The sequence below is a fragment of the Bombina bombina genome, chromosome 1 (genome assembly GCF_027579735.1).
Source record: "Bombina bombina isolate aBomBom1 chromosome 1, aBomBom1.pri, whole genome shotgun sequence".
Taxonomy (NCBI): Eukaryota; Metazoa; Chordata; class Amphibia; order Anura; family Bombinatoridae; genus Bombina; species Bombina bombina.
The window spans coordinates 192,241,945-192,268,410 of NC_069499.1; the positions used below are offsets into that span (position 1 = coordinate 192,241,945).

Consider the following 26,466-nt stretch of genomic DNA (forward strand, 5'->3'; position numbering starts at 1 on the left):
TGATTGCTGGCTGCACATATATGCCTCTTGTTATTGGATCACTGGATGTGCTCAGCTAACTCCCAGTATTGCATTTCTGCTCCTTTAACAAAGGATACCATGAGAATGAAGCAAATGTGATAATAGCAGTAAATTGGAAAGTTTTCCGAAATTGTGTTGCATTAGGCCAGTTTTTTTTGTCTGACAAAAAGTATTACATATGAAGTCTATCTTGCACCAGATCAAATCAAAACTTACACATCATGTAAAGTAAACTCTGGTTGTTTCTACTGCATCTCCATCTATTGTCTTTCTCTCCACGTGCACCCACCGCACAGATTACACCTACTCTGTTTCGTCTTATTTGTAATTCTCATTCCTGCTGTGATAAATACATCTTCACAATTCTGTTCTTTTATTGTAGATTCTTTCAACATTCCGCATCTAAACAGCATCAAAAACTACTACAGGTAAAGAAACAATATAGGTATTTATCCTGAATATTGATAGGGTTTAGCTTAAATAGTTAGTATGTACGTTTTATGCTAAGATTGTTTTAGAGGAAAAACTACGGTCTTTCTTTTTTTTTTCCCCTAAGAGGTTTATATGTAGCTTAGATATACAGGTAGCCCTCAGTTTACGCCGGGGTTAGGTTCCAGAAGGAATGGTTGTAAATCGAAACCGTTGTAAATTGAAACCCAGTTTATAATGTAAGTCAATGGGAAGTGAGGCAGTTAGGTTCCAGGCCCCTCTTAAAATTGTCATAAGTAACACCTAATACATTATTTTTAAAGCTTTGAAATAAAGACTTTAAATGCTAAACAGCATTATAAACCTAAGAAAATAATAACACAACACATAATATATAATTAAACTAAGTTAAATGAACAAAAACATTTGCTAAACAGTATTATAAACCTAATAAAATAATCACACAACACAGATTTCACTTGCATTTTTGTGCAAACAGTTCATTCTATGCATTCCAACCTGGACTGATTTATAGACAGGAAGATCTTGTTCCTTTGAAATCTGCTCGATAGCTCAGGTCTGGTTAAACTGATTAATTTCAGCTTGCTTGGCTTTGCTGCAACACAAGCGGACAGCTCCACCTACTGGTTATTTTAATAAATGCACTGCTTCTCAATGCTTTTCAATAGCAGTCACATGACTGGAAAAAAAGGTTGTTATTCTGAAACGGTGTAAATTGAACCTGTACTTAGAAATGTACGTGTCTTCCACGTAATACTTATATGTAAAAGACTAAGTGCTTCTCTGTAGATGTATTGTTTACTATATGAGTGAATTAATCATGCAGTGCAGTTTATTATAATATACATCTAATTATTGTAACTCTTGACATAAACATGACTTGTATGCTTTAAATGTTTACTGGCAATCATGTGTGTGATTATACTGAACTAGAAATCAAAGCAGTAATTGATTAATATTCTTTTTAAATGGACATGAAACCCAAAATGTATGTTTCATGATTCTCCATAATTTCTTTTGTTTTCTTGGTGTCCTTTTTTGAAAAGCATACCTAGGTAGGCTCAGGCAGTGAGAGCTAGCTGCTGATTGGTGGATGCAAATATGTGCCTCTTGTCATTGACTTACCAATGTGTTCTGCTAGCTCCCAGTTGTGTGGTGCTGCTCCTTCAATAATGGATACAAAGAGAATGAAGCTAAATCGATAATACAAGTGAATTGGAAAGTTGTTTAAAAATGTATGTTCAGTCTGAATAATAAAAGAAAATCCTTTTATGCTGTTTTGTTATTGTTTTTAAGGAAATACTCTGCATGGCAAAAGGAAGGATCTTTCCATTACATTCATCACACCCAATTTGGCAATTACTCCTTTATCTGTGTGGATGCTACACTCACCCCTGGACCAAAGAGACCTTACAACTTCTTTGGTATCATAGACCAGGTAATATTTTTTTTATTTATTATTATTATTAATATGAATTGCTGCATTACTAGAGTAATAAGGATCTATATAGATACAGTTTCCTCTAAAACCAGCTGGGTAGGGGGATTGATCAGCATAAATCCTTAATGAATTTATGTGGTATCTGCATTACTAATACCAGTTATTCAGTCTGAATAAGTTGGTGGGTAGAAGTCCCATCACCACCTGTGTAATAGAAAATATTCTGTTTGAAAGGAGTGGTGCCATTTAATCGTAGTAAAATTTATTGGTTATCTGTCACTTATCCTTCATGGACATTCGCACATAGTTTTGAACTGAAGGAAGTTAAGAGACATAAATGGTCGTCTATATTGTAAAATAAATCTGTATCTGGTTATTATATGGCCATATATATAATACTGTTGTATTAGATTAGCTGTATGCTGTGTCCTCTTCCAGAAACAGATGCACCAGCTTTCCATAATGGCCACGGAGAGTCACAACAGCAACCAGACAGTGTGGTTTGGCCACTACCCTACCTCAACCATTGTATCTTCTTCTCCTGGAGTACGAGCTGTAATGAGGTCAGGCTGCTCCCACATACGCAGGGCACATCTATACCTTAGACATTCAGATTTTGATGGTCAGCTTCAGACGCCAAACCCCTTGCACAACACTTCAGTCCCTCCTAATTGCCTTCCCTTAAAGGAACATTAAACACTGATCAACACCTAAACAAAAAAAAACAGTACAAGACTGATGCTAGTGTACACTTGATTAGCACTCACTTTCCTAGAACGGCTGTTTTTAATTAAAGAGCAGTGGGTGGTGATTGGGGTTGGCAGAGATTTTTAAGTTAAAATATAACCTTTATTAGGATATTTAAAAAAATGATAATCATACACACAACTTAAAAACACAAGAGAGTTCTCTGGTTGAAGATAATAGTGCACTATATAGCGGTCAAGGAATGAGTTCAGTTTTGTCTATTGATCCTGACATAGGATGTGGATGTTAATCCAAAAATGGTCTGGAAATATACAAAGGATTACATTTTTATCTTGGAAAAACAGAACACCATTATTGGAGCTATTGTATATGGTTGTTTAAATTACAGTAATCTTGCATTAAAAAAATATATAGTTGTAAGATGTTTGTGATAATATCTGTTTATATAGGTCTATAGTTCAAATAATCAAAAAAGCTAGATTAAATGGTTGGTTCGTTTATTTCTTGAGCAGTATCTTAATTAAATTTTAATGTTTACAATTTAAGTAACTTAAGCTTATGAGTGTAACAGGCAAGATGTGTTACAAAGTTGATATAATTTATATGCTTATTACATTCATTGGGCTTAGACTCCAACACATTAGAGATGGTTAATCCTATTTGTAAAGATCGTAAGTTTTTATATAGCTTACGTAATTGAATTGTTAGCTGTAATGCTGGCTGTAAGCTATCAAGGTTCCTGAGTTATTAATTAATGGGATATTAGAAATGGTTTTAACAGCACGTGCCAGCATCCACAGCATGTGGTAAATTTAAATATTTTATCCCATCCGCTTACATACAGGTACGTTAATAACTAGGTTTGTAACTTACCTATATATGTATTGGTTATATTGTAGTATTTGTATCACTTCATTCAATACTATTATAAGTAGCTCAGTATTGTAATATTGCACACTTAATCAGTGCTACGATCTATAGCTATATTACTGGCTAGAAGCTATCAAGGTTCCTGAATTGTAGGTCAATGTAAGGCGAAATGGGATGTTAGAAATAATTTTGACAGCATGCGCCAACATACGCAGCGTGTTGTAAGTTTAAATATTTAATCTAATCCGCTTATCTACAGGTACGTTAATAACTTGGTTTACAGCTTGCCTATCTATGTACAGATTATATCATAGTTTTTATATCACTACGTTCAATATTTGTTATAAAAATCTTGGTGTTATGTTACTGCACACTTGATAAGTGCTGTTTCCCTCTAAGATACCTTGATACTGCTATATCAATGTGCTTATTTTTTGAGTATTATACAGCTTAATGGGATATCCGAAATTGTTTTAACAACACGCTAACATTTGCAACGTGATGTGAATTTTAAATTTGATCCCATTAGCTCGTTTATGTTTCTCAGCAAATAAAAATCTTTAAAAAAAAAAAGCAAAAAAAAAAAAGCAGTGATATACAGGGTGGATTTTATTTAAATCAAATTGATTTAAAGGGATAGGAAAGTCAAAATGAAACTTGCAAGAATCAGAGCATGCTATTTCAAGACACAATTTTGTTTTCTTGGCATTCCTTACTGAAAAAGAATACGCACATATTCTGCACTATTGGGAGCTACCTGCTGATTGGTGCCTGCACACATTTGTCTCTTGTGATTGGCTAACTAGATATGTTCAGATAGCTGCCAGTAGTGCAATGCTGTTACTTCAGCAAATAATAAAAAGAGAATGAAGCATATTTGATAATAAAATTAAATTTGAAAAGTTGTTTAAAATTGTATGTTCTATCCGACTCATGAATGACATTTTTGGGGTTTCCTATTCCTTTAAATCACAATTTAAATCACTAGTCAGTAAGCCACAATTTAAATCTATGTTGTTGTTGTTTTTTGTTATTTTACACAAAGGTTTCATTTTTAAAATAGTAACTTTTAATATTCTTTTTCCAGTTATATCAGAATTATTTATTTAGTTATATACCATTAGAAAACAGATAATTGTGAAATTATAGGGAGGCGAACCATCTCCAGTTTATTAAGTTAATCATTTATATTTGATCAACTTTTCAGCTGTTCTTTATTGGAAGGAGAAAAGTAATCCATTAACTTAATAATAGCAATTTAAATAGTTGTATTTAACTAAAGAAAAATAATTACCTTAAAGGGACACTAAACCCAAATTTTTTCTTTTGTGATTCAGATAGAGCATGCAATTTTTTTTTTTTAATTAACCAACAAAAGGCAATGTTATACAATGCTGTGAACACAGATCTCAGAAACAACAAAAAAATAAAAAAATAAAAATGTCTTCTAATATTCAGACAACTTTGCAAAGATAAGACATAATACATAATGCCAGACAGAAGTCATCCTAAACATTTTTTACTATCTTTGTAACCCAAAACGTTGAAATACACCTTCTCATACACCTTTTGTTGGGGTTTTTCTTAATTTTATCATAATCGCACCCAAAGAAAAAAAATAAAAAAAATTAAACTTGGATTACCTTCTCCACTCACCAAATTCCCAACAGAACTATTTCTGAGTTTGGAAATGGAAAAATCATATAGTCTATTTCTCTCTCAGGGAGTGTTTTAATATATACTGCCCATTTATTAAAAAAAAATCCTAATATCGGCTTCATTGTCTGTTTGTATCCCTTTGTTCCAGTATACACTGTTTTTTTCAAGCAGTTCCTAATTTCAGAGATACTAGGCACTGATCACATTTTCCATTTTTTACATATTAAATATCTAGTGGCCAAAATAGATAAAGACATTAATTTTTAATTTACATGACGTTCGTCTATATTCCTTAGGCACAATATAATCTGATGTAAAGATAAGGTCAGTGGGGAGATTTTCAGTACCCTCTTTAACCAGAATTCTAATTTGTGCCAAACATTTCTTATTTTTGGACATTTCCAAAACATATGCTCAAGATCATCTGCTGGAAGGGAGCACTTAGGACATTTATTAAACTCTAAGTTATGGACCCTGTATCCTTTTTCCGGGGTGAAGTATGCTCTATGAAGGAGTTTAATATGCGCTTCCCGCCAGGTTGCGGAGAGCGTCATCTTTGCTGTTTTATTTATTGAGTGTTGTAATGTCTTAGATTCTATAATATTCTGTGCCGAGAGTGAAGTCCATGCTAATGCCAAGTTTGCCAAAATGGGAGCACCCCTGTTAATGCCAAGATGATGATAGCACAGAGAGATGGACATTCGATCATTTCTTATAAGCATAAGCCAATTTTCTAATTTACCTAGCGCCCAACACCAGCCTGCTTCTTTAGTTATTTCCGAAACAAAGTGCCTTATCTGCAGGTATGCGAAAAAGTCTTTATTAAGTAAACTGAACTCTACTTTCAATCCCTCAAATGTTTTAACACTCTTTCTATCTTTATCTATTGGATAAGATATCTTGTTGAGGCTGTTCTTATGCCATCTTCTGAAAACCTCAGAGTTTAGACCAGGTTGGAATCTCGGGTTCCCTGTTAAGGGAAGATAGTTCGATATTTTACTATTTACTGAGAGGGATTTCGATATTTTCCACCATGCCTTAAGGGGATTGGAAATTGTTTTAAGTCCCTTAATTTCTGCTGGTAGTTACTTAGGAGAAGAGTGGAGCAGTGCTATCGGAAGATATGGATTACATATATTTATTTCAAGCTCATTATTTAAAACCACATTTTTGGAGAAAATCCAATCAGTTGCTATATGCGCCAAAAAACTGAGATTATATGATCTTATATCTGGCAGTGCCAGGCCTCCAAATTCAATTGGCAGAGAGAGTTTAGAAAGAGAGATCCAAGCTCTTTTCTCCTGCCAAAGAAATTGTCTAATTAAACTATTAATCGGACGAACATCTTTTTCTAACAGAATTAAAGGAACATTTTGAAAAACGTATAGTAGTTTCGGAAGAAGGACTATCTTGAATAGTGCTACTCGGCCCGAGATTGACAAAGGTAAATTTTGCCAGATTCTGAGTTTCTCCTTAATTTGTTTTATTATTGGAGGTATGTTGAGTTTATAAAGGTCCCCTGATTTGATCGGAATATTTATTGCTAATTATTTAAATGATTCTGTTACTATTTTAAACGGATTATCTGAACACTAACTACTGTTCCTCCGAATCCACAGTATTTCTGATTTTGTTACATTCACTTTATAACCTGAAAAAGTACCAAAATGCTCAATTATCTGCAGAAGTTTAGGGATATTAACTTTAGTGTTTGACCGATATAGAAGTACATCATCCGCATAGAGTCCAATTTTCATCTCATGATTTAAGATTTTTATACCTTCCATACTATGTCTTAACTTAATTGCTAAGGGCTCGATAGCAATGTCAAAAAGAAGTAGGGAGAGGGCACCCCTGACTTGTTCCTCTCTCCAATTTGATTGGAGAGGAGACTATGCCATTAACTATCAATCTTGTGTGCGGTTAATTATATAGGTTCTCTATAAATTTGGGAAATTTGCCCTTGATCTCAAATTTCTTCAGAGATGTATTAAGATGTTTAAAAATAACGGAGTCAAAGGCTTTTTCTGCGTCTATGGATAAGATAGCCAGATCAGGTAGTTCCTCTCTCCCCACCCCAGATACCGATAATTTCTCAAGATATTCCAGTGTGACTAAAACCTCTCTGATTTTTGCTGTTGAGTTCCATTTATTTAAGAACTCTGCTTGACCTGTATGAATTATTTTTTTAAGTATTAAGGTCGTGAAAGAGGAAGAAAATGAAGGTGTAATTGATATAGATGTCATTATATAAATTGGTCAGATGAGGGGAGATTTCTGCAGATAGAATCTTATAAAACTCACTAGGTAACCCATCTGGTCCTGCAGATAGCTTAGAGATCACTTTCTCAACTTCTTCTTTAGAAATAGGAGAGTTGAGGCTGTCAATTGTTTCATCTGCTAGTGTAGGACAAACAATTTTACTCCAGAACTCTGAGGACTTTTCCGTATCATACCCTTTACAGGTATATAGTTCTTGAAAATATTCCGAAAGTGCAGCAGAGACATCCTCTGTGTTTAACACTTGCTTCCCTTTGTATTGAAGTTCTTCAATATTTGTTTTTTCTCATTTTTAACCAATCTGGCCAGCATCTTTCCAGATTTGTTGCCATATTTAAACATTTTGGCTTGAGTCCTCAATTCTTTTTGTGTTTCTTGGGCCATTACAAAGGTGTCCCTGGCTTCCTTAGCACATACATATTTTGCCCAGTTTAAGAGGTTTTTGTCAAGCAAAAATTTGTTATACGAATTGGTCAATGATTTCCGCATTTCCTTTTCCCTTAACCTCATTTTCTTAGATAAGATAACAATGTATACCAAGATTTCTCCTCTGAGTACTGCTTTTGCAGTTTCCCAGAATATTTCGGGGCGGTATATCCGGCTATATCCTGGGCTATATAGTTAAAATTGAAATGAGCAAATTCCTCGTATTTGGACCTAAGCCAAGTTTCTTAAACTTCGGACCAGAGGATAAATAGTGCGGAAAAAAGAATCGCGATACTTTAGGTTTTGATTGTTTAAGCTGGATTTCAAGAGAAATGAGCCCGTGATCAGATAATAAAATTGGCATAATCCCTGCTTTTACCGTTAAAGACCTGAGACGTTCATCAATTAGAAATAGATCAATCTGGGAAAGAGTTTTATGCGCTTTTGAAAAACATGTGTAGTCCTGAGTATCAGGATTCTGGCTTCTCCAGATATCCCGTATTGCCAAATTTTATTTATTTTATTGAACAATTTAAAATCTAAGTTTTATCTTTTTTCTGCTTTATCTGTTTAATATTTTTTTGAAGTCTATCTAATGGACATTACGGTACCATGTTGAAGTCCCCTCCGAGAATTAGATAACCTTCACTATATATAAAAGGAATTTAGATTGGATATGATTCCAAAACTCCAAATCGAAGGTATTTGGGCCATATATGTTGCACAAATGTAAATTTTTTTGGTCAAGTTTTACCTTCAGCAAAGCATATCTCCCTCCCGGATCGGGCTCAAAGTGCACAATCTCAAGTTGGATCCTTTTCCCTATTAATATAGCCACTCCCCTCTTATTCCCAACACTTGATGGGGAAAATACTTCTTTGACCCACAAGGCTTTCAATTTACAAGATTCCTCTAAATTTAGATGGGTTTCTTGAATAAATCCTATGTCTGTTTGGGCTTTCCTTAATTGGGCCAATATAGCTTTCCATTTGATAGGGGTTGAAATCCCCCCCACATTCTAGGAGACTATCTTAAATTTGTATTTTTTTGTGTCATTTATGTTAGAAAAGAGGGAGAAATAGAGGGGAGGGGGGAAAAAAAGCCTCCAAAACACAGACCAACCATCCCCATATGCCCCACACAAGGGAGTCTTCCCAATTTCAGGACCTGAGTTAACTGTATAGATACTGAAACATTGAGTGCTGTGCTGGTAAGTCCAACGGTGTAAAGAAATTTTCGGCTATTTGTGCTTCATCAAAGAAGTGCGCTACCTCCTTTACTACAACTTTAAGTTTAGCCGGGTAAATTATGGTAGCTCTAAAGCCATGTTTTATGAACTTAATACAGATGGAAGCCAGATCTCTTCTTTTAGAGGCTGTTTCAGCTGAGAAATCTTGGAAGATGAGGATTGTGGCGCCATCAATAGTAATTGGTTGATTTTTACGAAACTATTGTAATAGGGTAATTTTATCTTGGTAATTTAGTAATTTTGCAATCACAGGTCTGGGCCTATTGCTATTTTTGTTATCTGTATGAAGTGAACCCAGTCTATGCACTCTTTCAACTAAGATTTGATGATACGTAGAAGGAATTTTAAGAGCTGCAGTTAAAGTATCTGATATAAAAAAATCTAAGCTTTCATATTGTTTCTCTTCTGGGAGACCTATTATTCTGATGTTGTTTCTCCTACTACGGTTTTCTAGATCTTCTAGTCTGAGGAAGATTTTTTTGAATATTGCTACTTGTAGTTTCAAGCTTAGAGCTATGTGATATTGTTAGATCCTCTAAATCTGACACTCTTTGCTCTGCTTCCTGTAGCCTGCTAGAAAATTGCCTAATTTCTTGCGTTAATGAAGAGATGTCTTGCTTAATTTCTAGCCTTAGGGCATCAAATTTAGGAGAAAGGGCCTCTGAGATACTAGCAACCTGATTTTGAATATTAATTACTTCAGGCATTGCTGTATTTGATATGGCTGACTGAGTATCAATGACTGTGTCCTGAGTACCTTTAGGCTTTCTATCCCTATGTCTGGCAGCCATAACTGGAGAGGGCGTCCTAGCAGAATTAAGAAGAAATTTATCCATGTACCAGATTTAAATCGTGAAAGTGATAATAGATTTAAGAAGACAACTCAAAGTGTCTACAAGGTGAATTATTTGTGAGGCCCTCCAAGAGAATGGGGGTCAGTGAGTTCCTAGATAGAAAGGGGAGAAAGAAAAGAACTAGTGATAGCAGTGAGACCGTGACGGAGCAAAAAAAAAAAAAAAAAGGGGAGAAATGATAGGAATATTTAATGAATGACAATTAGAAGACCAATTTCACTTGTAAAGGTGTATCCAGTCCACGGGTTAATCCATTACTTGTGGGATATTCTCCTTCCCAACAGGAAGTTGCAAGAGGACACCCACAGCAGAGCTGTCTATATAGCTCCTCCCCTAACTGCCACCCCCAGTCATTCTCTTGCAAGCTCTCGACAAGAAAGGAAGTATCAAGAGAGATGTGGTGAATTAGTGTAGTTTTTTACCTTCAATCAAAAGTTTGTTATTTTTAAACGGTACCGGCGTTGTACTGTTTTTACTCTCAGGCAGAAATTGGAAGAAAAATCTTTATACAACAAGGTTTTATTCTCCAGCCTCTTGCATGCATTGCCCCAGTCACTGCTGCACCTTTTTAACTTATAGACCTACTGTATAATACTTCTTTGAGGTCTGAGGATGATTCTATTGAGTTTCTTACAACTGGTAGCAGTAAGTCGTTTGGTAAAATATCAGATTCTGTAGAGGTTCTGTCCCTAGATATGTAGACTCCCCAAGAAGGACTTTCAGTAATTATATATTTAAATAGTAGGCAGATAAATAAGCAGCAGTCCTACAAGGGTTGCCAAGGGAGACACATTACATATATTAAACCTTTACAATTAGTCCTTTACAACTATAGAATTCTGTGTCAGGTGCAGTTGTTAGTTAACATTGAATAGATGCTATTCTTATATAGGAACCTTCTCTTTCCTGTTATGCCCCCTTTCTTTTTTTTTTTCTTTTTCCCTCCTCCTTAGTTGTGTGTAATTTAATAGCATTACACCCTAGATTTTAAGAATGCAAATTAGGCAACAGGTTTATCATATATAGAGAGAACAAAAAAAGACACTTTCCACACTAAAAGGACAGAACTACATAACAAAAGAAAATTGTCCCAGGCATAAAATAAAGTGTTACTTAATACAATTTCCTGTTGTCCACAGAACGTTAAAGGGACATGAAACCCAATTTTTTTTTCATGATTTAGAAAGAGCATGTCATTTTAAACAACTTTCTGATTTACTTCTATTATCTAATTTGCTTCATTCTCTTTATCACTTGCTGAAAAGCATATCTAGATATGCTCAGTAGCTGCTGATTGGTTGCTGCACATAGAGGCCTTGTGTGATTAGCTCACACATGTGCATTGCTATTTCTTCAACAAAGGATATCTAAAGCATTGAGCAAATTAGATAATAGAAGTAAATTGGAAAGTTGTTTAAAATTGCATGCCCTATCTGAATCATGAAAGTTTAATTTTGACTAGACTGTCCCTATACACAACATAGGAGGCCGTGTTCTAATTGATCCAGAGTTTTCTCAATGAGTGCAGGAGTCCTATGTATTTTTACACGCTGAAAGTGCTAAGTTATATTCTTTATGCCCAGAGAGTACAAATCATTGGCAAGGTAACTCTTGGCCCTTTGACATTAATGAAATTGATAAGTTGCATATTTTAACTCCGTGTATACCAACAGAGTTTTCCTTATAATAGCCCACAGATATTTAAACCTTATTTATTGTGCCAATTTTTTTTTTTTTTTGTATTGAGTACCCCACTTGTCAGACACCTTACACCAGCTGTTACCTCCTTCACGTCCTGAATGATTTTAAGTATAGGTGGCCTCTCCTTCAGCACAAGGAGACAAGGCAAAATCTGTGGGACTCGCCTCCTCTCATGCTGCCCGCCTGCCGTATGTAGGTACTCGCTGACAAAGTTCCTGCTGAACCGCAGGTTGATCCAAGAGGGAGCAAGAAGAGCTTCCTACTGCACACTCCCGTGTTCCACAGCTCTATGAGCAGCCCTAGTCGATCTCACCTCCTCTCACGCAGCAGCGGTGGGAGGGTAGGGAGAAGGGCTGAACCAAACAACCCCGGGAGAAAAAAAAGAAGCCTGGTCCAAACTCAAGCCTCCGGTCTTCTGCTGGGCCCAGCCCAGATTTGACCTCCTCCCACGCAGCACCGGTGGGGGAGGAGGGAAGGCAGTCGCCGAAGGACAAACAAAGTCCCGGGAGGTCTCAAAGGAGCCGCAGGTAGCTCTTGCAAATTAGATGCGATGTCTGCACGGAGCTTGTCTCAACAGGCGCAGCGGCAGTAGAGAGAGGTAGGGAGGTCAATACCAAACAGTTGTATGTGTCCCTGCTGAGGTGCAGGTAAAGAAGGTACCATCAGGCTGTGAAGCAGGTCACGTATCGTTCTTGCCTCCTTTCTCGCAGCCTCCGTGGAAGGGGGGGGGGGGTAACTGATAAATGAACCGTTTGAAGCAGTTGACCCAGTTATTGTAGCAACTAAGCCAAGTTACAGGTCCTTCCAACTGACTTGTTTGTAAGTACAGTGGGATGACGTTCCACTGTTTCGGGTTCCAGAGATAATGTCTCAGACTGTCCAGGGAGCGGCCCTAGGAATTGGGGTAAGGCCCGAAGAAGTCCACCGCCAGTAGCTAAGGGACTGGAGTACAGAGCTTCAGCAACACATGCTTTGCTCCTCCTTCACCAGAACCGACCAGAGCATGCAATTTTAAGCAACTTTCTAATTTACTCCTATTATCAATTCTTCTTCGTTCTCTTGCTATCTTTATTTGAAAAAGAAGGCATCTAAGCTTTTTGTTTAGGACTCTGGACAGCACTTTTTTTATTATTGGATGAATTTATCCACCAATCAGAACAACCCAGGCTGTTCACCAAAAATGGGCCGGGATCTAAACTTACATTCTTGCTTTTCAAATAAAGATACCAAGAGAATGAAGAACATTTGATAATAGGAGTAAATGAGAAAGTTGCTTAAAATGTCATGCTCTATTTGAATCATGAAAGAAAAAATTTGGGTTCAGTGTACCTCTAATGATAACAATTAAATTTGTTTTAAACCAAACAAGGTTTCACTTCATAGGTTTCACTTTCATTTTTACCGCTTGTCCCCTCCCTCCTCACACTTAGGTCTTTGTGCAGATCTATTCCACTCCAAACAATCTTCTATTCATTGAGCTTCTTAGTAAGTGGGATTAAAGCAACAGTAAAGTCAAAATCTAAAGTTTCTTGATTCAGGCAGAACAGCTTTCCAATGTACTTTTTGTTAGCTCATTTGCTTGATTCTCTAGGTAGGTTCAGGATCAGGAATGCCCTACAAGGAGCTAGCTGCTCATTGGTGGCTGAACATATATGATTTTTGTAACCAGGTTACCCAGTATGTTTAGCTAGCTCCCAGAAGTGAATTACTGCTTCTTCAACAAAGGATACTAAGAGAATGAACAAATCTCACAATAGACATATACTGGAAAGTAGTTTACAATTGTATGCTCTATCTGAATCATAAAAATAATTGGGTTTATGCCCCTTTATTTCTCAGCGCTGTATGTTTATTTTATAACATTTTTGCTGTGAAGAATGGCATTTTATTTCTGCAGACACAAATTCACAATTGTGAGAACTACAAAACCAAGAATATGTAATAATACCTTCTAGATAGAAAAAATGACAGAAACCTCTGGGAGAACATAATATTGTGAATGAATTAATGGAATTAATTTACCAAAAACAATAAACATTACAGCCATGAATATACAGCATCTTGCTATACAATAAAAAACTAATCATCGTTTCAGGATGAGTAACCTTTGGATTATAATGTATCTAAAATAGAAATCTATCTTTAGATAGACTTTTCCTTAAAAAGCATCATATTTAAGTAAAAAAATAATAAAATTTTAGTTTTGAATAAAAGACATAGGGCCCCATGTTCTAAGGCCGGTGCGGATAAGGTTATCAACTTGAGATCCTGCTTGCCTAACTTTGCATGGGACCTTACTTGAGTGTGTAATGCCGCCGTTTGCGAGAAAGCCCTGTTGATCATCAGAGTCAGCCTGTTTGGGATGATTTCAATACGACATCTCAGAGGTTGCCGGGCAGTGTAAGAAGCGGCTGCTTGGTGACCGCTGCTTCTTACATTGCAGTGGAGCCTACTCTGCAAGTGCTCAAAAGCAGCTTATGTTGCTTAGTACATTGAGGCAATAAACCCTATGTCTAATATGAATAATATTGATAAAGTGCACTCCAAAAATTGCATTTAAAGATGGTTTGAAAAAATGTATTAAATCTGTCAAACGAAATCCATGATTTTTAATAATACTGTTTTCAAGTTCGTATTCTAAATATGTGAATTGAATCTTTTAAAAATAACACCATAGTACAATTATTATAAACAATATGTGGCATATTACACACTCACACACTTAAAATGAGTATTATTAGTGGAGCTGGAGTGCTGTATTTACAAAAAATAGGGTGCAGTTTGTTATCCTATGAAAAATAGCCCTTCCCCTCTACTAAGCTCATTCTGAGGAATGTAGATGGTGTTAGATGCCAATAGTATAATTCCACCGGTAACAAAAACGGCACTTTTCAAATATAACACTAAAGAACCTTATTAGGATAAGGTCAATTTTTGCTGTTAAAATCAAGCTTAATATTTGTGTTTTCAAAAAGGTTATTGTTAACCTCTAGTAGAAGAGATAGATATAGATAGATATATATCTATCTATATCTCTATCTATATATCCACAGTTCCCTTTATACAGGTGAAACTCGTAAAATTAGAAACGGTGCAAAAGTTCATTTATTTCACTAATGCAACTTAAAAGGTGAAACTAATATATGAGATAGACTCATTACATGCAAAGCAAGATAGTTCAAGTAGTGATTTATCCTAATTGTGATGATTATGGCTTACAGCTCATGAAAACCCCAAATCCACAATCTCAGAAAATTAGAATATTGTGAAAAGGTGCAATATTCTAGGCTCAAAGTGTCCCGCTCTAATCAGCTAATTAAGCCATAACACATGCAAAGGGTTCCTGAGCCTTTAAATGGTCTCTCAGTCTGGTTCAGTAGGAATCACAATCATGGGAAAGACTGCTGACCTGACATTTGTGCAGAAAGCCATCATTGACACCCTCCATAAGGAGGGAAAGCCTCAAAAGGTAATTGCAAAAGAAGTTGGATGTTCCCAAAATGCTGTATCACAGCACATTAATAGAAAGTTATGTGGAAGGGAAAAGTGTGGAAGAAAAAGGTGCACAAGCAGCAGGGATGACCGCAGCCTGGAGAGGATTGTCATGAAAAGGCCATTCAAAAGTGTTGGGGACTTTCACAAGAGTCACCACACACAGACGGATCCTGGACATGGGCTTCAAATGTCGTATTCCTCTTGTCAAGCCACTCCTGAACAACAAACAACGTTAGAAGCGCCTTACCTGGGCTAAAGAAAAACGGACCTGGTCTGTTGCTCAGTGGTCCAAAGTCCTCTTTTCTGATGAGAGCAAATTTTGCATCTCATTTGGAAACCAAGGACCCAGAGTATGGAGGAAGAGTGGAGAGGCACACACTGCAAGATGCTTGAAGTCCAGTGTGAAGTTTCCACAGTCTGTGTTGATTTGGGGAGCCATGTCATTGCTGTTGTTGGTCCACTGTGCGTCATTAAGTCCAGGGTCAACGCAGCCGTCTACCAGGAGATTTTGGAGCACTTCATGCTTCCTTCCGCAGACAAGCTCTATGGGGATGCTGACTTCATTTTCCAGCAGGACTTGGCACCTGCCCACACTGTCAAAAGCACCAATGACGGTGGGATTACTGTGCTTGATTGGCTAGCAAACTCGCCTGACCTGAACCCCATAGAGAATCTATGCGGGATTGCCAAGAGAAAGATGAGAGAAATGAGACTGAACAATGCAGAAGAGCTGAAGACTGATATTGAAGCATCCTGGTCTTCCATAACACATCAGCAGTGCCAGAGGCTGATAGCTTCCATGCCAGGCCGCATTGAGGCAGTAATTGCTGCAAAAAGGGCCCAAACCAAGTACTGAGTACATACAGTATGCATGCTTATACTTTTCAGAGGTCCGATATTGTTCTACAGGTATGTACAATCCTTGTTTTATTGATTGCATGTAATATTCTAATTTTCTGAGATTCTGGATTTGGGGTTTTTATGAGCTGTAAGCTATAATCATCACAATTATGACAAATCACGGCTGGAACTATCTTCCTTTGCATGTAAAGAGTCTATCTCATATATTAGTTTCACCTTTTAAGTTGCATTAGTGAAATAAATTAACTTTTGTACGATATTCTAATTTTTCGAGTTTCACCTGTATATGGAGTGTGAAAGTTCACAATCCCCTTTGCGGCTTTACCGCGTCCAGAGGGATAGTGTAAAAGATGGTGTACCTTTTTTAAGATGTTCCCCTTGGCGGCAGCTGTCCACGTCCAGAGGGATATTGTGAGTATGAATCAAAGCAGGTACCTTTTGAGTATGAAAACTTTCTTTATCAGGCGGTTGGTTTACAAGGCTCTGGTGGCGGTTATTCGTCACCTGACTCGGAGATCGCGACCTGGTCCAACTGCTTTAGATAGCTCTGATGATAGATTGTGCTACTTCCTTTTCTTCCAATATCCTAGGCGCCTTTAGGAAATGCGAAACAATAGGTATCTCTCTAAATAATAACTAAATAGGGGGCGCTCTAATATTACCAATATGCAAAATGATTAAATTTGCCAAATAAAATAATATAAAATGAATATCGGATATATATACATCTATGACAAATCCTACATTAACCAGGATATATAACTATGACATCAAATGGGACAAATGAGCAGGAGTATATGACAAGAACATAAAGTCTCTTGATATAATCAGTCCCAGTATAGAGTTCAAACCCGAGTGGATGGGGGATAGATAAGTCGCAGGGTATAATCACAGGATATAATGAGAAGCTGCACTCTCCTCACATCAGCTTGGCAAGACGTCTGTACAGAAGAAAAAGAAAACAAAGAGAGGCGCTTGTGTGTACCAATAACAGCAATGCAAAGATTAAGTTCACCCACAACAGGGTACTCACATTTTAGTGGAGCACTCAGTGCTATTAGGCATGGACTGGGTACTCAACAGTGACCCAGCTTGCTGAAACATCCGGCGTGTCAACAGGAACACCTTGAGATCTCTCCTCCTGGAACTAGAGAGAAAGCTGCCAACCAGAGCAGCGCCACAACTCAGGGCAAATGGTGATAGTGATACCAGGGACTCACACACAGAGCAGAATCAATCCCAATGTAGATGAGAGGTGATGGAAGTAGTGGTAATGATCAGTAGCAGTTCCAATATCAAGTAAAAAATTGGATTTATTAAAACATTAAAAGTAGTTAAAAACAGGGACCATAAGGTAGGGCATGTATATACCCTCCTTATTTACATGCGACGCGTTTCTCAGTTACAGTGCTGTTTCATCAGGCATATAAAGCATACTGATCATAGCTCTCATATATATACACACCAAACTTACCAATCATGTCAATTATACAATATAACAAGCACCTGAGGATCTCCCTCAAAGGGGTGGGTCCTCAGTTAATTAACCCTTCATCATTTCTTCACTAGTCATGGTCTGGGTGCGAATCTTGTGCTCTACAAAAGATACATTGATGATCTGTTTTTGGGGAGGGAGTGAAACTGAACTTAATAGTATAATATTTGATATGAATTAAAATGAAATGGGAAAATCATTTACTCACAATTATAGTAGGGACCTCATTACATTCCTTGATTTAGATATTGAAGTTGTGGATAATCATTTAACAATGAAAACTCACTTCAAGGAGGTTGATGCTAATAATCTAATACACTATAACAGCTGCCACTTGAAAACGTGGAAAGATAATGTCCCCAAAGGACAATACCTTAGAATAAAGAGAAACTGTTCTAGAACAATAGATTATCAGGAACAAATTAAAATCTTAGAACAGATATTCATAGAAAGGGAATACGATCCAGTAGTAATTCAACAAGCTAAACAAGGAGTTGAAAAAAGGGAAAGGGATAGCCTTCTCACATATCGACCAAAAGAAAAAAAATCAACAGAAAGACCCCTCTATAATCAATGTGCCATTTATTACCAATTTCTATCATGACAATAGACTCATAACAAAATTAAAACAACCAAAAATAATATATAGAAAAGCAAAAAAATTAAAAAAAACTGCTAGCTCCCAGTGAACTAAAAAAATGTAAAAATAAAAGCTTTGAAGTCAGCATAAAAGGCAAATGGCTCTATGGCTTCTTTCCTTGTTTTGGTTGCAAGGCTTGCAAGTACAGTAGCAAACTAAAAACTCTAAAATCTGAAACAAACAATTTTATATTTAATATTAAGGATATGATTAGATGCCAAGACAAAGGTATAATCCTATGCAATTCAATGCTCATGTAAAAAAATCTACATAGGCGAAACAACCACATCATCACGCGAAAGAATCAGGGAACATTTATTTGTCCTGTATTAATAGGGGCAATCTAGACCCATATATCTATAGTCACTTCAGAGAAGTACACAAAAATAATTTGAAAGATTTCCGATACTGGGGTATTAAAAAAAATGAAACCTGACTGGAGAGCGCAGAAATAATTTACTTACTTGACACTCTCCAACCAGGAGGTCTTAATTCAGAAATTGATATTTCCCCTCTTCTATAAAATATATATGTTCTTTCTGCACAACTATTTTATTAATATATATGAATATACACTGACTCAAATTCACTATGAACTATCCCTCTAGTGCAATACTCCCCCCACATATAGTTCTTAATTTTACACTAACTTAGTTGAGAGACTTTACAAAAAGGTAAATTAAGATTTATGAATTGCATATAATGATCATTCTCTAATTCTGAAATAATACCTCCTTAACACACTAATTACTATGCATAACTCTTTCCATATATTATTAGACAAGTACTCATTTTTATTCTCCAAGAATTAATATTTATATAGATTTGCAACTATATAACGTTATTGTAAATGATACCAATAATTCTTAGCCATTATGAGAAAATTTTTATTCGAATGTTAAGTAACCCACGGCTTATTATCTTTGGAATTAAGCAATGTTTGGACATTATAATAAAAATTCCTCCTTAAATAAATTGCACCTCTTCAGAAAGAATACACAGGTGCAATTTTAGCCAATTGACAAGAAGGAAGCCCTTTATAAGTCTGCAAGTGAGTAGTAAATGCATGTCTTGATAAAGCCCATCGGGTGAAACGATAACCAACAGACCAACACTCTTGAGCGAAATACTCCATTTGTGCTATAAACAGCCATTTCCTAAAGGCACCTAGGATATTGGAAGAAAAGGAAGTAGCACAATCTATCATCAGAGCTATCTAAAGCAGTTGGACCAGGTCACGATCTCGGACCTCTGATATACAGAGGGGAGTCAGGTGACGAATAACCGCCACCCGAGCCTTGTAAACCAACCGCCTGATAAAGAGGAACACAAGTAAGAAGTACACAGAAGCCCTTACAAAAGTTTCCATACTCAAGGTACCTGCTTTGATTCATACTCACAATATCCCTCTGGACGCTGACAGCTGCCGCCGAGGGGAACATTTTAAAGGTACACCATCTTTTACACTATCCCTCTGAGCGCGGTAAATCCGCCGAGGACATTGTGAACTTTCACACTTCATATATAAAGGGAACTGTGGATATACAGTATATATTCCTTCTACTGGAGGTTAACAATAACCTATTAGAAAACATGAATATTAAGCTTGATTTTTAACAGCAAAAATTGACATTATCCTAATAAGGTTCTTTGGTGTTATATTTGAAAAGTGCTGTTGTTTGTGTTACCGGTGGAATTATTTTTTGCATCGCAACAATTTAAAAACAGTTACCATATTTTAAATTGCAACATTGTGGAGAAAAGTTGCTATATATTTCCACATTGATATTTTTGTTTATTGTTGTTTATTGTTGCCCCACTAGAGTTTACCAGCTAAAATATAACCTTTAATTAAAAATCTAAAAAAAGATAAAAGTATGAAACACGTCTATTAAAAAATGAAAACACATAACCAGATACTCAGGCATCCAAATTACATATAAAACAATAATTGATTATCCAAATAGGCAGACACACAAACTAGGAAATTATTCCCATTATCACATGAGACACAAAAAAATAGGTACCTCTCTAAGCATCAATTACCTTTCCCTCACAACGGGGATCTATTATGGGGTGGCTGTACTCAAATTTTGTGTATTGCTGTGTAAGTCGCTGTTATCTAGAACATATCAATAGCCTCAATAAACAACCAATACTCAGGCACTTTGAGGCTATTCATATAGGTAGGCTCTAGTGGTGCTTTTCATATATGAATAATTTACAAATTTATATTGCTCTGTTGAAGCTTTTTTTGGTGTTTAAAGATGCTGGCTTGCTTTTTTTTTATTCTTGATTAAACTAGTGATGCAACTATGAACATGAGAAACAAATTTCCCCTTTTCTTGTGACCTGGCATCTGTATCCGTATGATTATATTCTTTATTGTGTATATTAGACTGATGGTGCAACCAAGTTAGTGACTAGAGGATTAACAGAGTTTACTATTTCAGCCACATGAGTCTGTTTCAGATGAAGGCAAGAAGGGTTTTCCCTGGTGTTAAAAATAATAATTAAAATTAAATATGAGTAAGAAGGAAGAATTTAATATTGATAATGAATAGAATTCTAAAGTATGTAATTTCATTGGCACAATCAACATATGTTTCTATTTCTAGTTCAGCTGTGGCATACATGTGTGGGCATCTACACACTTTGGGGGGACTAGCACCTGCCTTGTATAGTCAGCACCAAGAAGGAACCCTAGAGCTTGAGCTTGGAGACTGGATGGCCAACAGGAGGTGAATAAAATGCAGCCCCTTCCCTAAACACATGTTGTTTGTTTTCACAAGATTCTAAATCTGTCTCTTGTTTACTTAAGGTATCGCATCTTTGCCTTTGATCATGACCTCTTCAGCTTTGTGGATCTGATATTTGAACAGTGGCCAGTGGTCCTCATTACTAATCCCAAATCTGCCCTTTATACAAACCCTGCTCAGGAGCCTTTGATAAGAATGTTGCATTCCACCCATATCCGGTAAGGACCTTAGTTCAGTGATATTTATCTTACGCACGAATGGTCATTAGCCTAATGAGATTTGTATAAATTGTATCTATAGCCTTAGATACATTTATTTTACTCTCCAACTGGGAGAAAAGAGAAGAATGATCAGGGATAGTTTAAATGACTGCTGTATGTTCAGTTTTGTTTGTTGTATGTTTGTAATTTATCAAGGTCCCAATATAATTCTTACAGAATAAATGTAGGGCTATATTGATGTCCCGGACATCAGCAATATAATAAAAGTGAAGTTAATTGAATGCAGTAGAGTTATATCATCATAATATTAACAAATACACAATATTAAGACAGTGCAGTAAGATTTACTTTGAATTTCATGGAAGCAGTACAATTCTTTTTCTGAAAAAAACTTTCCTGACATTCCCTTGTCCCCTGTATCCTGTTACAGCCATCAGCAATTAGACACTTATATACGTAAACACTGTGAACTCTTGCACATGCTCAGTACATATACACTGTGAACTCTTGCACATGTGTGCAGATAAAGACTCCATGTAAATTGGAAAATTATTTATTTTTTATTACATTCCATGCTCTCTGTGAATGATGGTTTTATTTTGACCCTTTTGTTGAGTATCTATATATGGTTCATACAATATGCCTTATGCATTTATGTATATATTTAGGTTGTGTTTAACAGATGATTATATATTTGACTGTTTTGTTTATGTGTATATATCTTTTAGTCTTTTGCAATATCCAGATTTTCTTTCTTTCTAAGACTTGAGTTCCTTACCAATATCATACGAGAGATGCAATTAAATACAATTCTGTATTAAAGGAAAGCTTCCCTTATGTATATATGTATTTTCTTCATAAATGGAAAGAGTCCACAGCTGCATTCATTACTTTTGGGAAATAAGAACCTGGCCACCAGGAGGAGGCAAAGACACCCCAGCCAAAGGCTTAAATACTCCTCCCACTTCCCTCATCCCCCAGTCATTCTTTGCCTTTCGTCCCAGGAGGTTGGCAAAGAAGTGTCAGAAGTTTGTTTTCGTCTCTTATGGAGGGTAGTACTCTTCGACATGGGACGGGAGTTTTAAGTAATTCTGTCAGTCTCTTAGTGAGGGCTTGGATGAGAGTTAGAGTCCGGAGATGCAGGAAGAGTCTTTCTGTGAAACCATCCCAACTCATTTTAAGAACTCCACAAGCAATCGACATTGTCGAACTTCGCTTCACATGAAAAATACAGGGTCTCAGTGGGACTCCTTTAGTATCTTGGAATCAAGGGTTAATATCTCCTGAGGGGGATTACAGAACAGGTTTTTTTTTTTTTTTAATCATGTTTGTTTTTCCGCGATCCTGACTGTGTGGCGAGGGAGAATTCTAGTCCGCTGGTGTCTGGTTCATAGGAGGTGGTGAGTGCCCCAGCCATTGTGGGTGTCGGGTGCTGTTTTAATTGTTTTATATATAGTCCATTTTGGTGTATCCTTTATCCAGTTATGGAGGATGCTGATGTTGAGATTGTTCACCTTTCTGATTCAGATTCTTTGTCCTGTGACGAATGCGAATTGGCCCAATTGACTTAGGTCGGTCAGTTATGTTCTTTAGTCCGTCCTAGAGCACCTTGTTCCTCGGGGATTCAAGGGACTGCTGAGCCATGCGCCTCGGGGTGCCCTGTCCTCCGGGAGGCGAGTTCCCTACTGCTCCCTACTACTACACATGTGGGTAACCCAGGTTATGTGTTTCCCACCTCTGAGGATGGATTGTTCCCCCCCCCCCCTCCATAGGTTATGGCACGTTTTCGCTTTTACATACTTTTGGCGCTTGCGCGTCTACAAAGTCCAGATGTTTATTTTCGATTGTGCTCGTGCCTGATTGCCCCAGGTCTCTCGGCAACTGGAGGGCATGTGCAGTTCCCTGCGGTTGTAACTGTTCCTTACAATCGTTACAGGCGGATTCGCCTTTGTGTTTTACTCAGACACATTTTTGAGCTGTTTGGGGACCCTATCCATCTCGGGTATGGGACTCATCAGTCTTCTCCGTCGAATGGCTCACCTTGTTAGACATGGGGGGATGAAGTTCTCTCCTTTAAGTCTTGTTATCGAGATCTTTCCCAGTTTTGTTGGAAGAACAGGATTTCCGTTCGGCTGGTCCTGCAGATCTTTCTGTTCTTCTTGGTCGTTAACCCTCGGGTGGCCTGTTTATTTTATTTTATCCGGTTAGGATGAATTTTATTTTATTTTGCATATTATGTTTCCTGCGGAAACTTAAAAATCTCTGGGATCGATACTCGCGGTTTGCTTCTATGGAAGTTGTTCGGGAACAGTTGGTCCCATGTTTGTCTGTTTTCTCCCTCCCTCTTTGAGGGCGGATTAATAGCCAGCTTGGCAGTTATGACCCTGGTTGCAGGCTGGTCCTGCTTGGGTTCAGATCTTCTGTCTCACAGCTTATTCAGACATGTGGCGCCTATTATACCTTGCTTATCAGGTTGGGGTGCTGAGTGCTCTTAACATTATTTATGTTATTTGTTTTAATAGTTTCAGCTAAGCATTCCCAAGAGGACTTGCGGTCCGTGCGGCTCTCGGAATTGTTTCGGTCCTAAATAGCCGTCGCTCTGGTGACTGGGTCAGTGAATTTTGCTGCGCCACTCTGTTTCCGATACCCTCGGAACCTAGAGTATTTCTTCCCACGTGAACGGAAAGATAGAGGGTTTAGCATCTCTTTCCGCCGGCGGGGCGGTGTTGCTTTAGGAAATTCTCCTTTGTGGACTTGTTCCTTTAGTGGTTCTCTTCTTCATTGAGACCTCTTAGATTGTCCATTTCTCCTTGGGATGGTTCGCCTTCGGAGGACTGAGATTCCCTTCGGGATATGGTTGTTCCTTTTCAAGACATTGGACAGTGGAGTCCTTCTGGTATCTGGTTAGGGGTCCTTTCCTGGTGTTGGGCATGCTCTACATCTCGTTCTTGGGATAGAAGAGGTCTTAGTGGTTTTCCACTTATATGGTTTAGGTATTGCCATCCAGGTGGCATCCAAACCCAGGTTTTACTTTCGAATCTGAGGTGATGTGGCGGTTTGATGTTGCTCTGTTTGGGTGACTTGTCCTCACTGTTCCCCTGTTGTCTGGAGCTCGTGGCTAGCTGGACACCTAGCTCAGCATACTAATGCTCTGTGGCTACTCTGTACTGTGGCAAACCGAGGGTTGCTAGTTCGACCCCGGCGTGGTCTACTCAGCTTTTCCTCCTTCGGGGGTTGATTAGATGAGCAGTGCTTTGTGTCCCTTTAGGGGGGTTAGCCGCACTTTTCAAGCACAATCACGTGACTGTTGCTTGGACTCCTGTTAGCTCCAGTGTCCTTTTATAGCCCTGGCTCTTTGGAGTGTTGGGCTCCTGCGAGTAGTGGTCTCTTTCCTTTGGGTTGGGACTTGCAAGAGCTTCTTGTTCTTGTTTTCCGGGTTGTTCTGGATTTTTCCCTGGGAGGTCTTTTTTTTTATATCAGACAAGGGATTTGTGTTCCTGGAAGATTGTTTAATCTAAACATTTGTGAGACCCAGGCTTCTTGTCCTGATCTTCCAGTGGTCAAGGGTTTTACTCAGCATTTTTCTCTGGATCCCGCTGTGGGATGCTACCGGACCTTATGATCCTACGACTGGCCTGGGGGTTCCAGTTTCCGGGGTACTTGGGCTTAGCCCTTGTTCTGGCTGTTCTGTTTTACAACTTGGCCAGATTTACAGAGAGCCGGGGCTCCTTGGTGCTTGACTTGTGCCGGACGATACAGTTCCCTTGGGACAGCCAACTATCATTACCTGATGGTGGGTTTTCCTGCCTAGCGAACAGAAGGTTTGCGGTTGCTTAGCTGTCACTTTGCGCCTGGTATGTGAGCTAGCATGATGGTGTTTTATGGGGTTCTTCCGTGTTCGTCAGTGATGTGGCCTTGTGTCCTCTCGGTTCTTTCTACGACTTCCTGTCTTATGGTCAGGCGTTAACGCTCTCTTCTTCAGGGGCCTCAGTGTCCTCCTTACGGAGGTGTGGTTCCCTTTTTGGGGGCCTCTCCTGTGTTCGGGAGATTGTAGCAGATGTTTTATCTTTTTCAGGTCTGCTCTTTGAGATGTTCCTTCCCATCTGGGGTCTATCGCCTGCTCGATTTGTCTTTCGGTTGAGGTGGCTGTGTCCATTCTTCCGCCCTTTTGGGGGCTGATCTTGGGGTTCCTTTCAGTTCCCTTGCTTTCAGATCTGCCGCGGCTTGGGCTGGTCCTGCTAGGTGTAGGATCTGAGATCTGTTGTTCATTCTCAGGTCTTGGGGGTGACAGTGGTCCTTGTTTTTAGAGGTTCTGTGCCTCTCCCCCTTTGTGATCTGTGAGTAGACTTGGCGGCCTAGATTGCCTGGAGAGTGACCTCTGTCTTTGAGGTTGGGCAATCTGCTATTTTGTTAGGCCGCTTCTTTCTTACGGATAGTGTTTCTCCGTGTTCCTATTGATGGCAGCATGTTACTGAACTCAGATGTTTATTTTCTGAGTTTGCTACTTGTACTTTGCTGTTTGCTCAGTCTCTAAGTTCTGACGTTTTGAGGACTTTGTGTTCAGCTGTATTTTTCGATGCTGTTGCACGATGTTTGGGAGATGTTTATTTTCCATTATGATGCCCGGTTGCTCCTTGTGGGTTGGGCGTTGTCTCTCCTTGTTCTCGGGATCCATTCGGGTCTCTGTGGACTTGACCTTCCTTGAGGGGGGGTTTTCCTTTATGAATTTTGCTGTACCTTTGGGTATCCCTTTGGATTACCCTTGTCCTCTCCCTTTTGGGGATTTTGGTACTTTACTAGAAGGGTTGTGTGTGTGGACCCACTGCTGGGTGACGGTGCTCCTGGAGGAGTGTTGGCTCAGTGAGTCTGCTTGCGGTCTCTGGTTAGGCTTTCGGACTATCTGCAGGTCAGTGTCCTTGAGGCCTTTTCCTTCTAAATTTTTTGCCCGGCTCAGATGAAGCAGGGTTTGGTTGAGTTGTGTTTTTTTTCAGGCCTGGTGCCCTCAGAATGGCCCGCCTCTTGTACCCTCCCGTTTTTGCATTCAGTGTCCTCTATAGCTTGGGTATTGTTTTCCCCAAAAGTAATGAATGCAGCTGTGGACCCATTTATGAAGAAAAACTTAAATTATGCTTACCTGATAATTTTCTTTCCACAGCTCCCCACCCATATTTTTTTCTGTGGGGCGTCTTTATTTTTTATTCTTCTGGCACCTTTTCACCCTGGTATTTCTTCTACTGTTTCTTGTTCCTCGGCAGAATGACTGGGGGATGAGGGAAGTGGGAGGAGTATTTAAGCCTTTGGCTGGGGTGTCTTTACCTCCTCCTGGTGGCCAGGTT

At 38.2% G+C, this 26,466-nt stretch overlaps 1 protein-coding gene across 1 annotated transcript in view; it reads left to right on the plus strand.

The window, feature by feature from the left end:
* The window catches only part of TMEM62 (transmembrane protein 62), a 154,496-nt gene that overhangs the window by 14,775 nt on the left and 113,255 nt on the right, over nt 1-26,466 (plus strand). Inside the window, exons 4-8 of the mRNA XM_053697803.1 lie at nt 404-449; nt 1,768-1,909; nt 2,351-2,475; nt 20,769-20,891; nt 20,972-21,127. Coding sequence (XP_053553778.1) covers nt 404-449; nt 1,768-1,909; nt 2,351-2,475; nt 20,769-20,891; nt 20,972-21,127 — 592 coding nt within the window. The remainder of the gene's footprint in view (nt 1-403; nt 450-1,767; nt 1,910-2,350; nt 2,476-20,768; nt 20,892-20,971; nt 21,128-26,466) is intronic.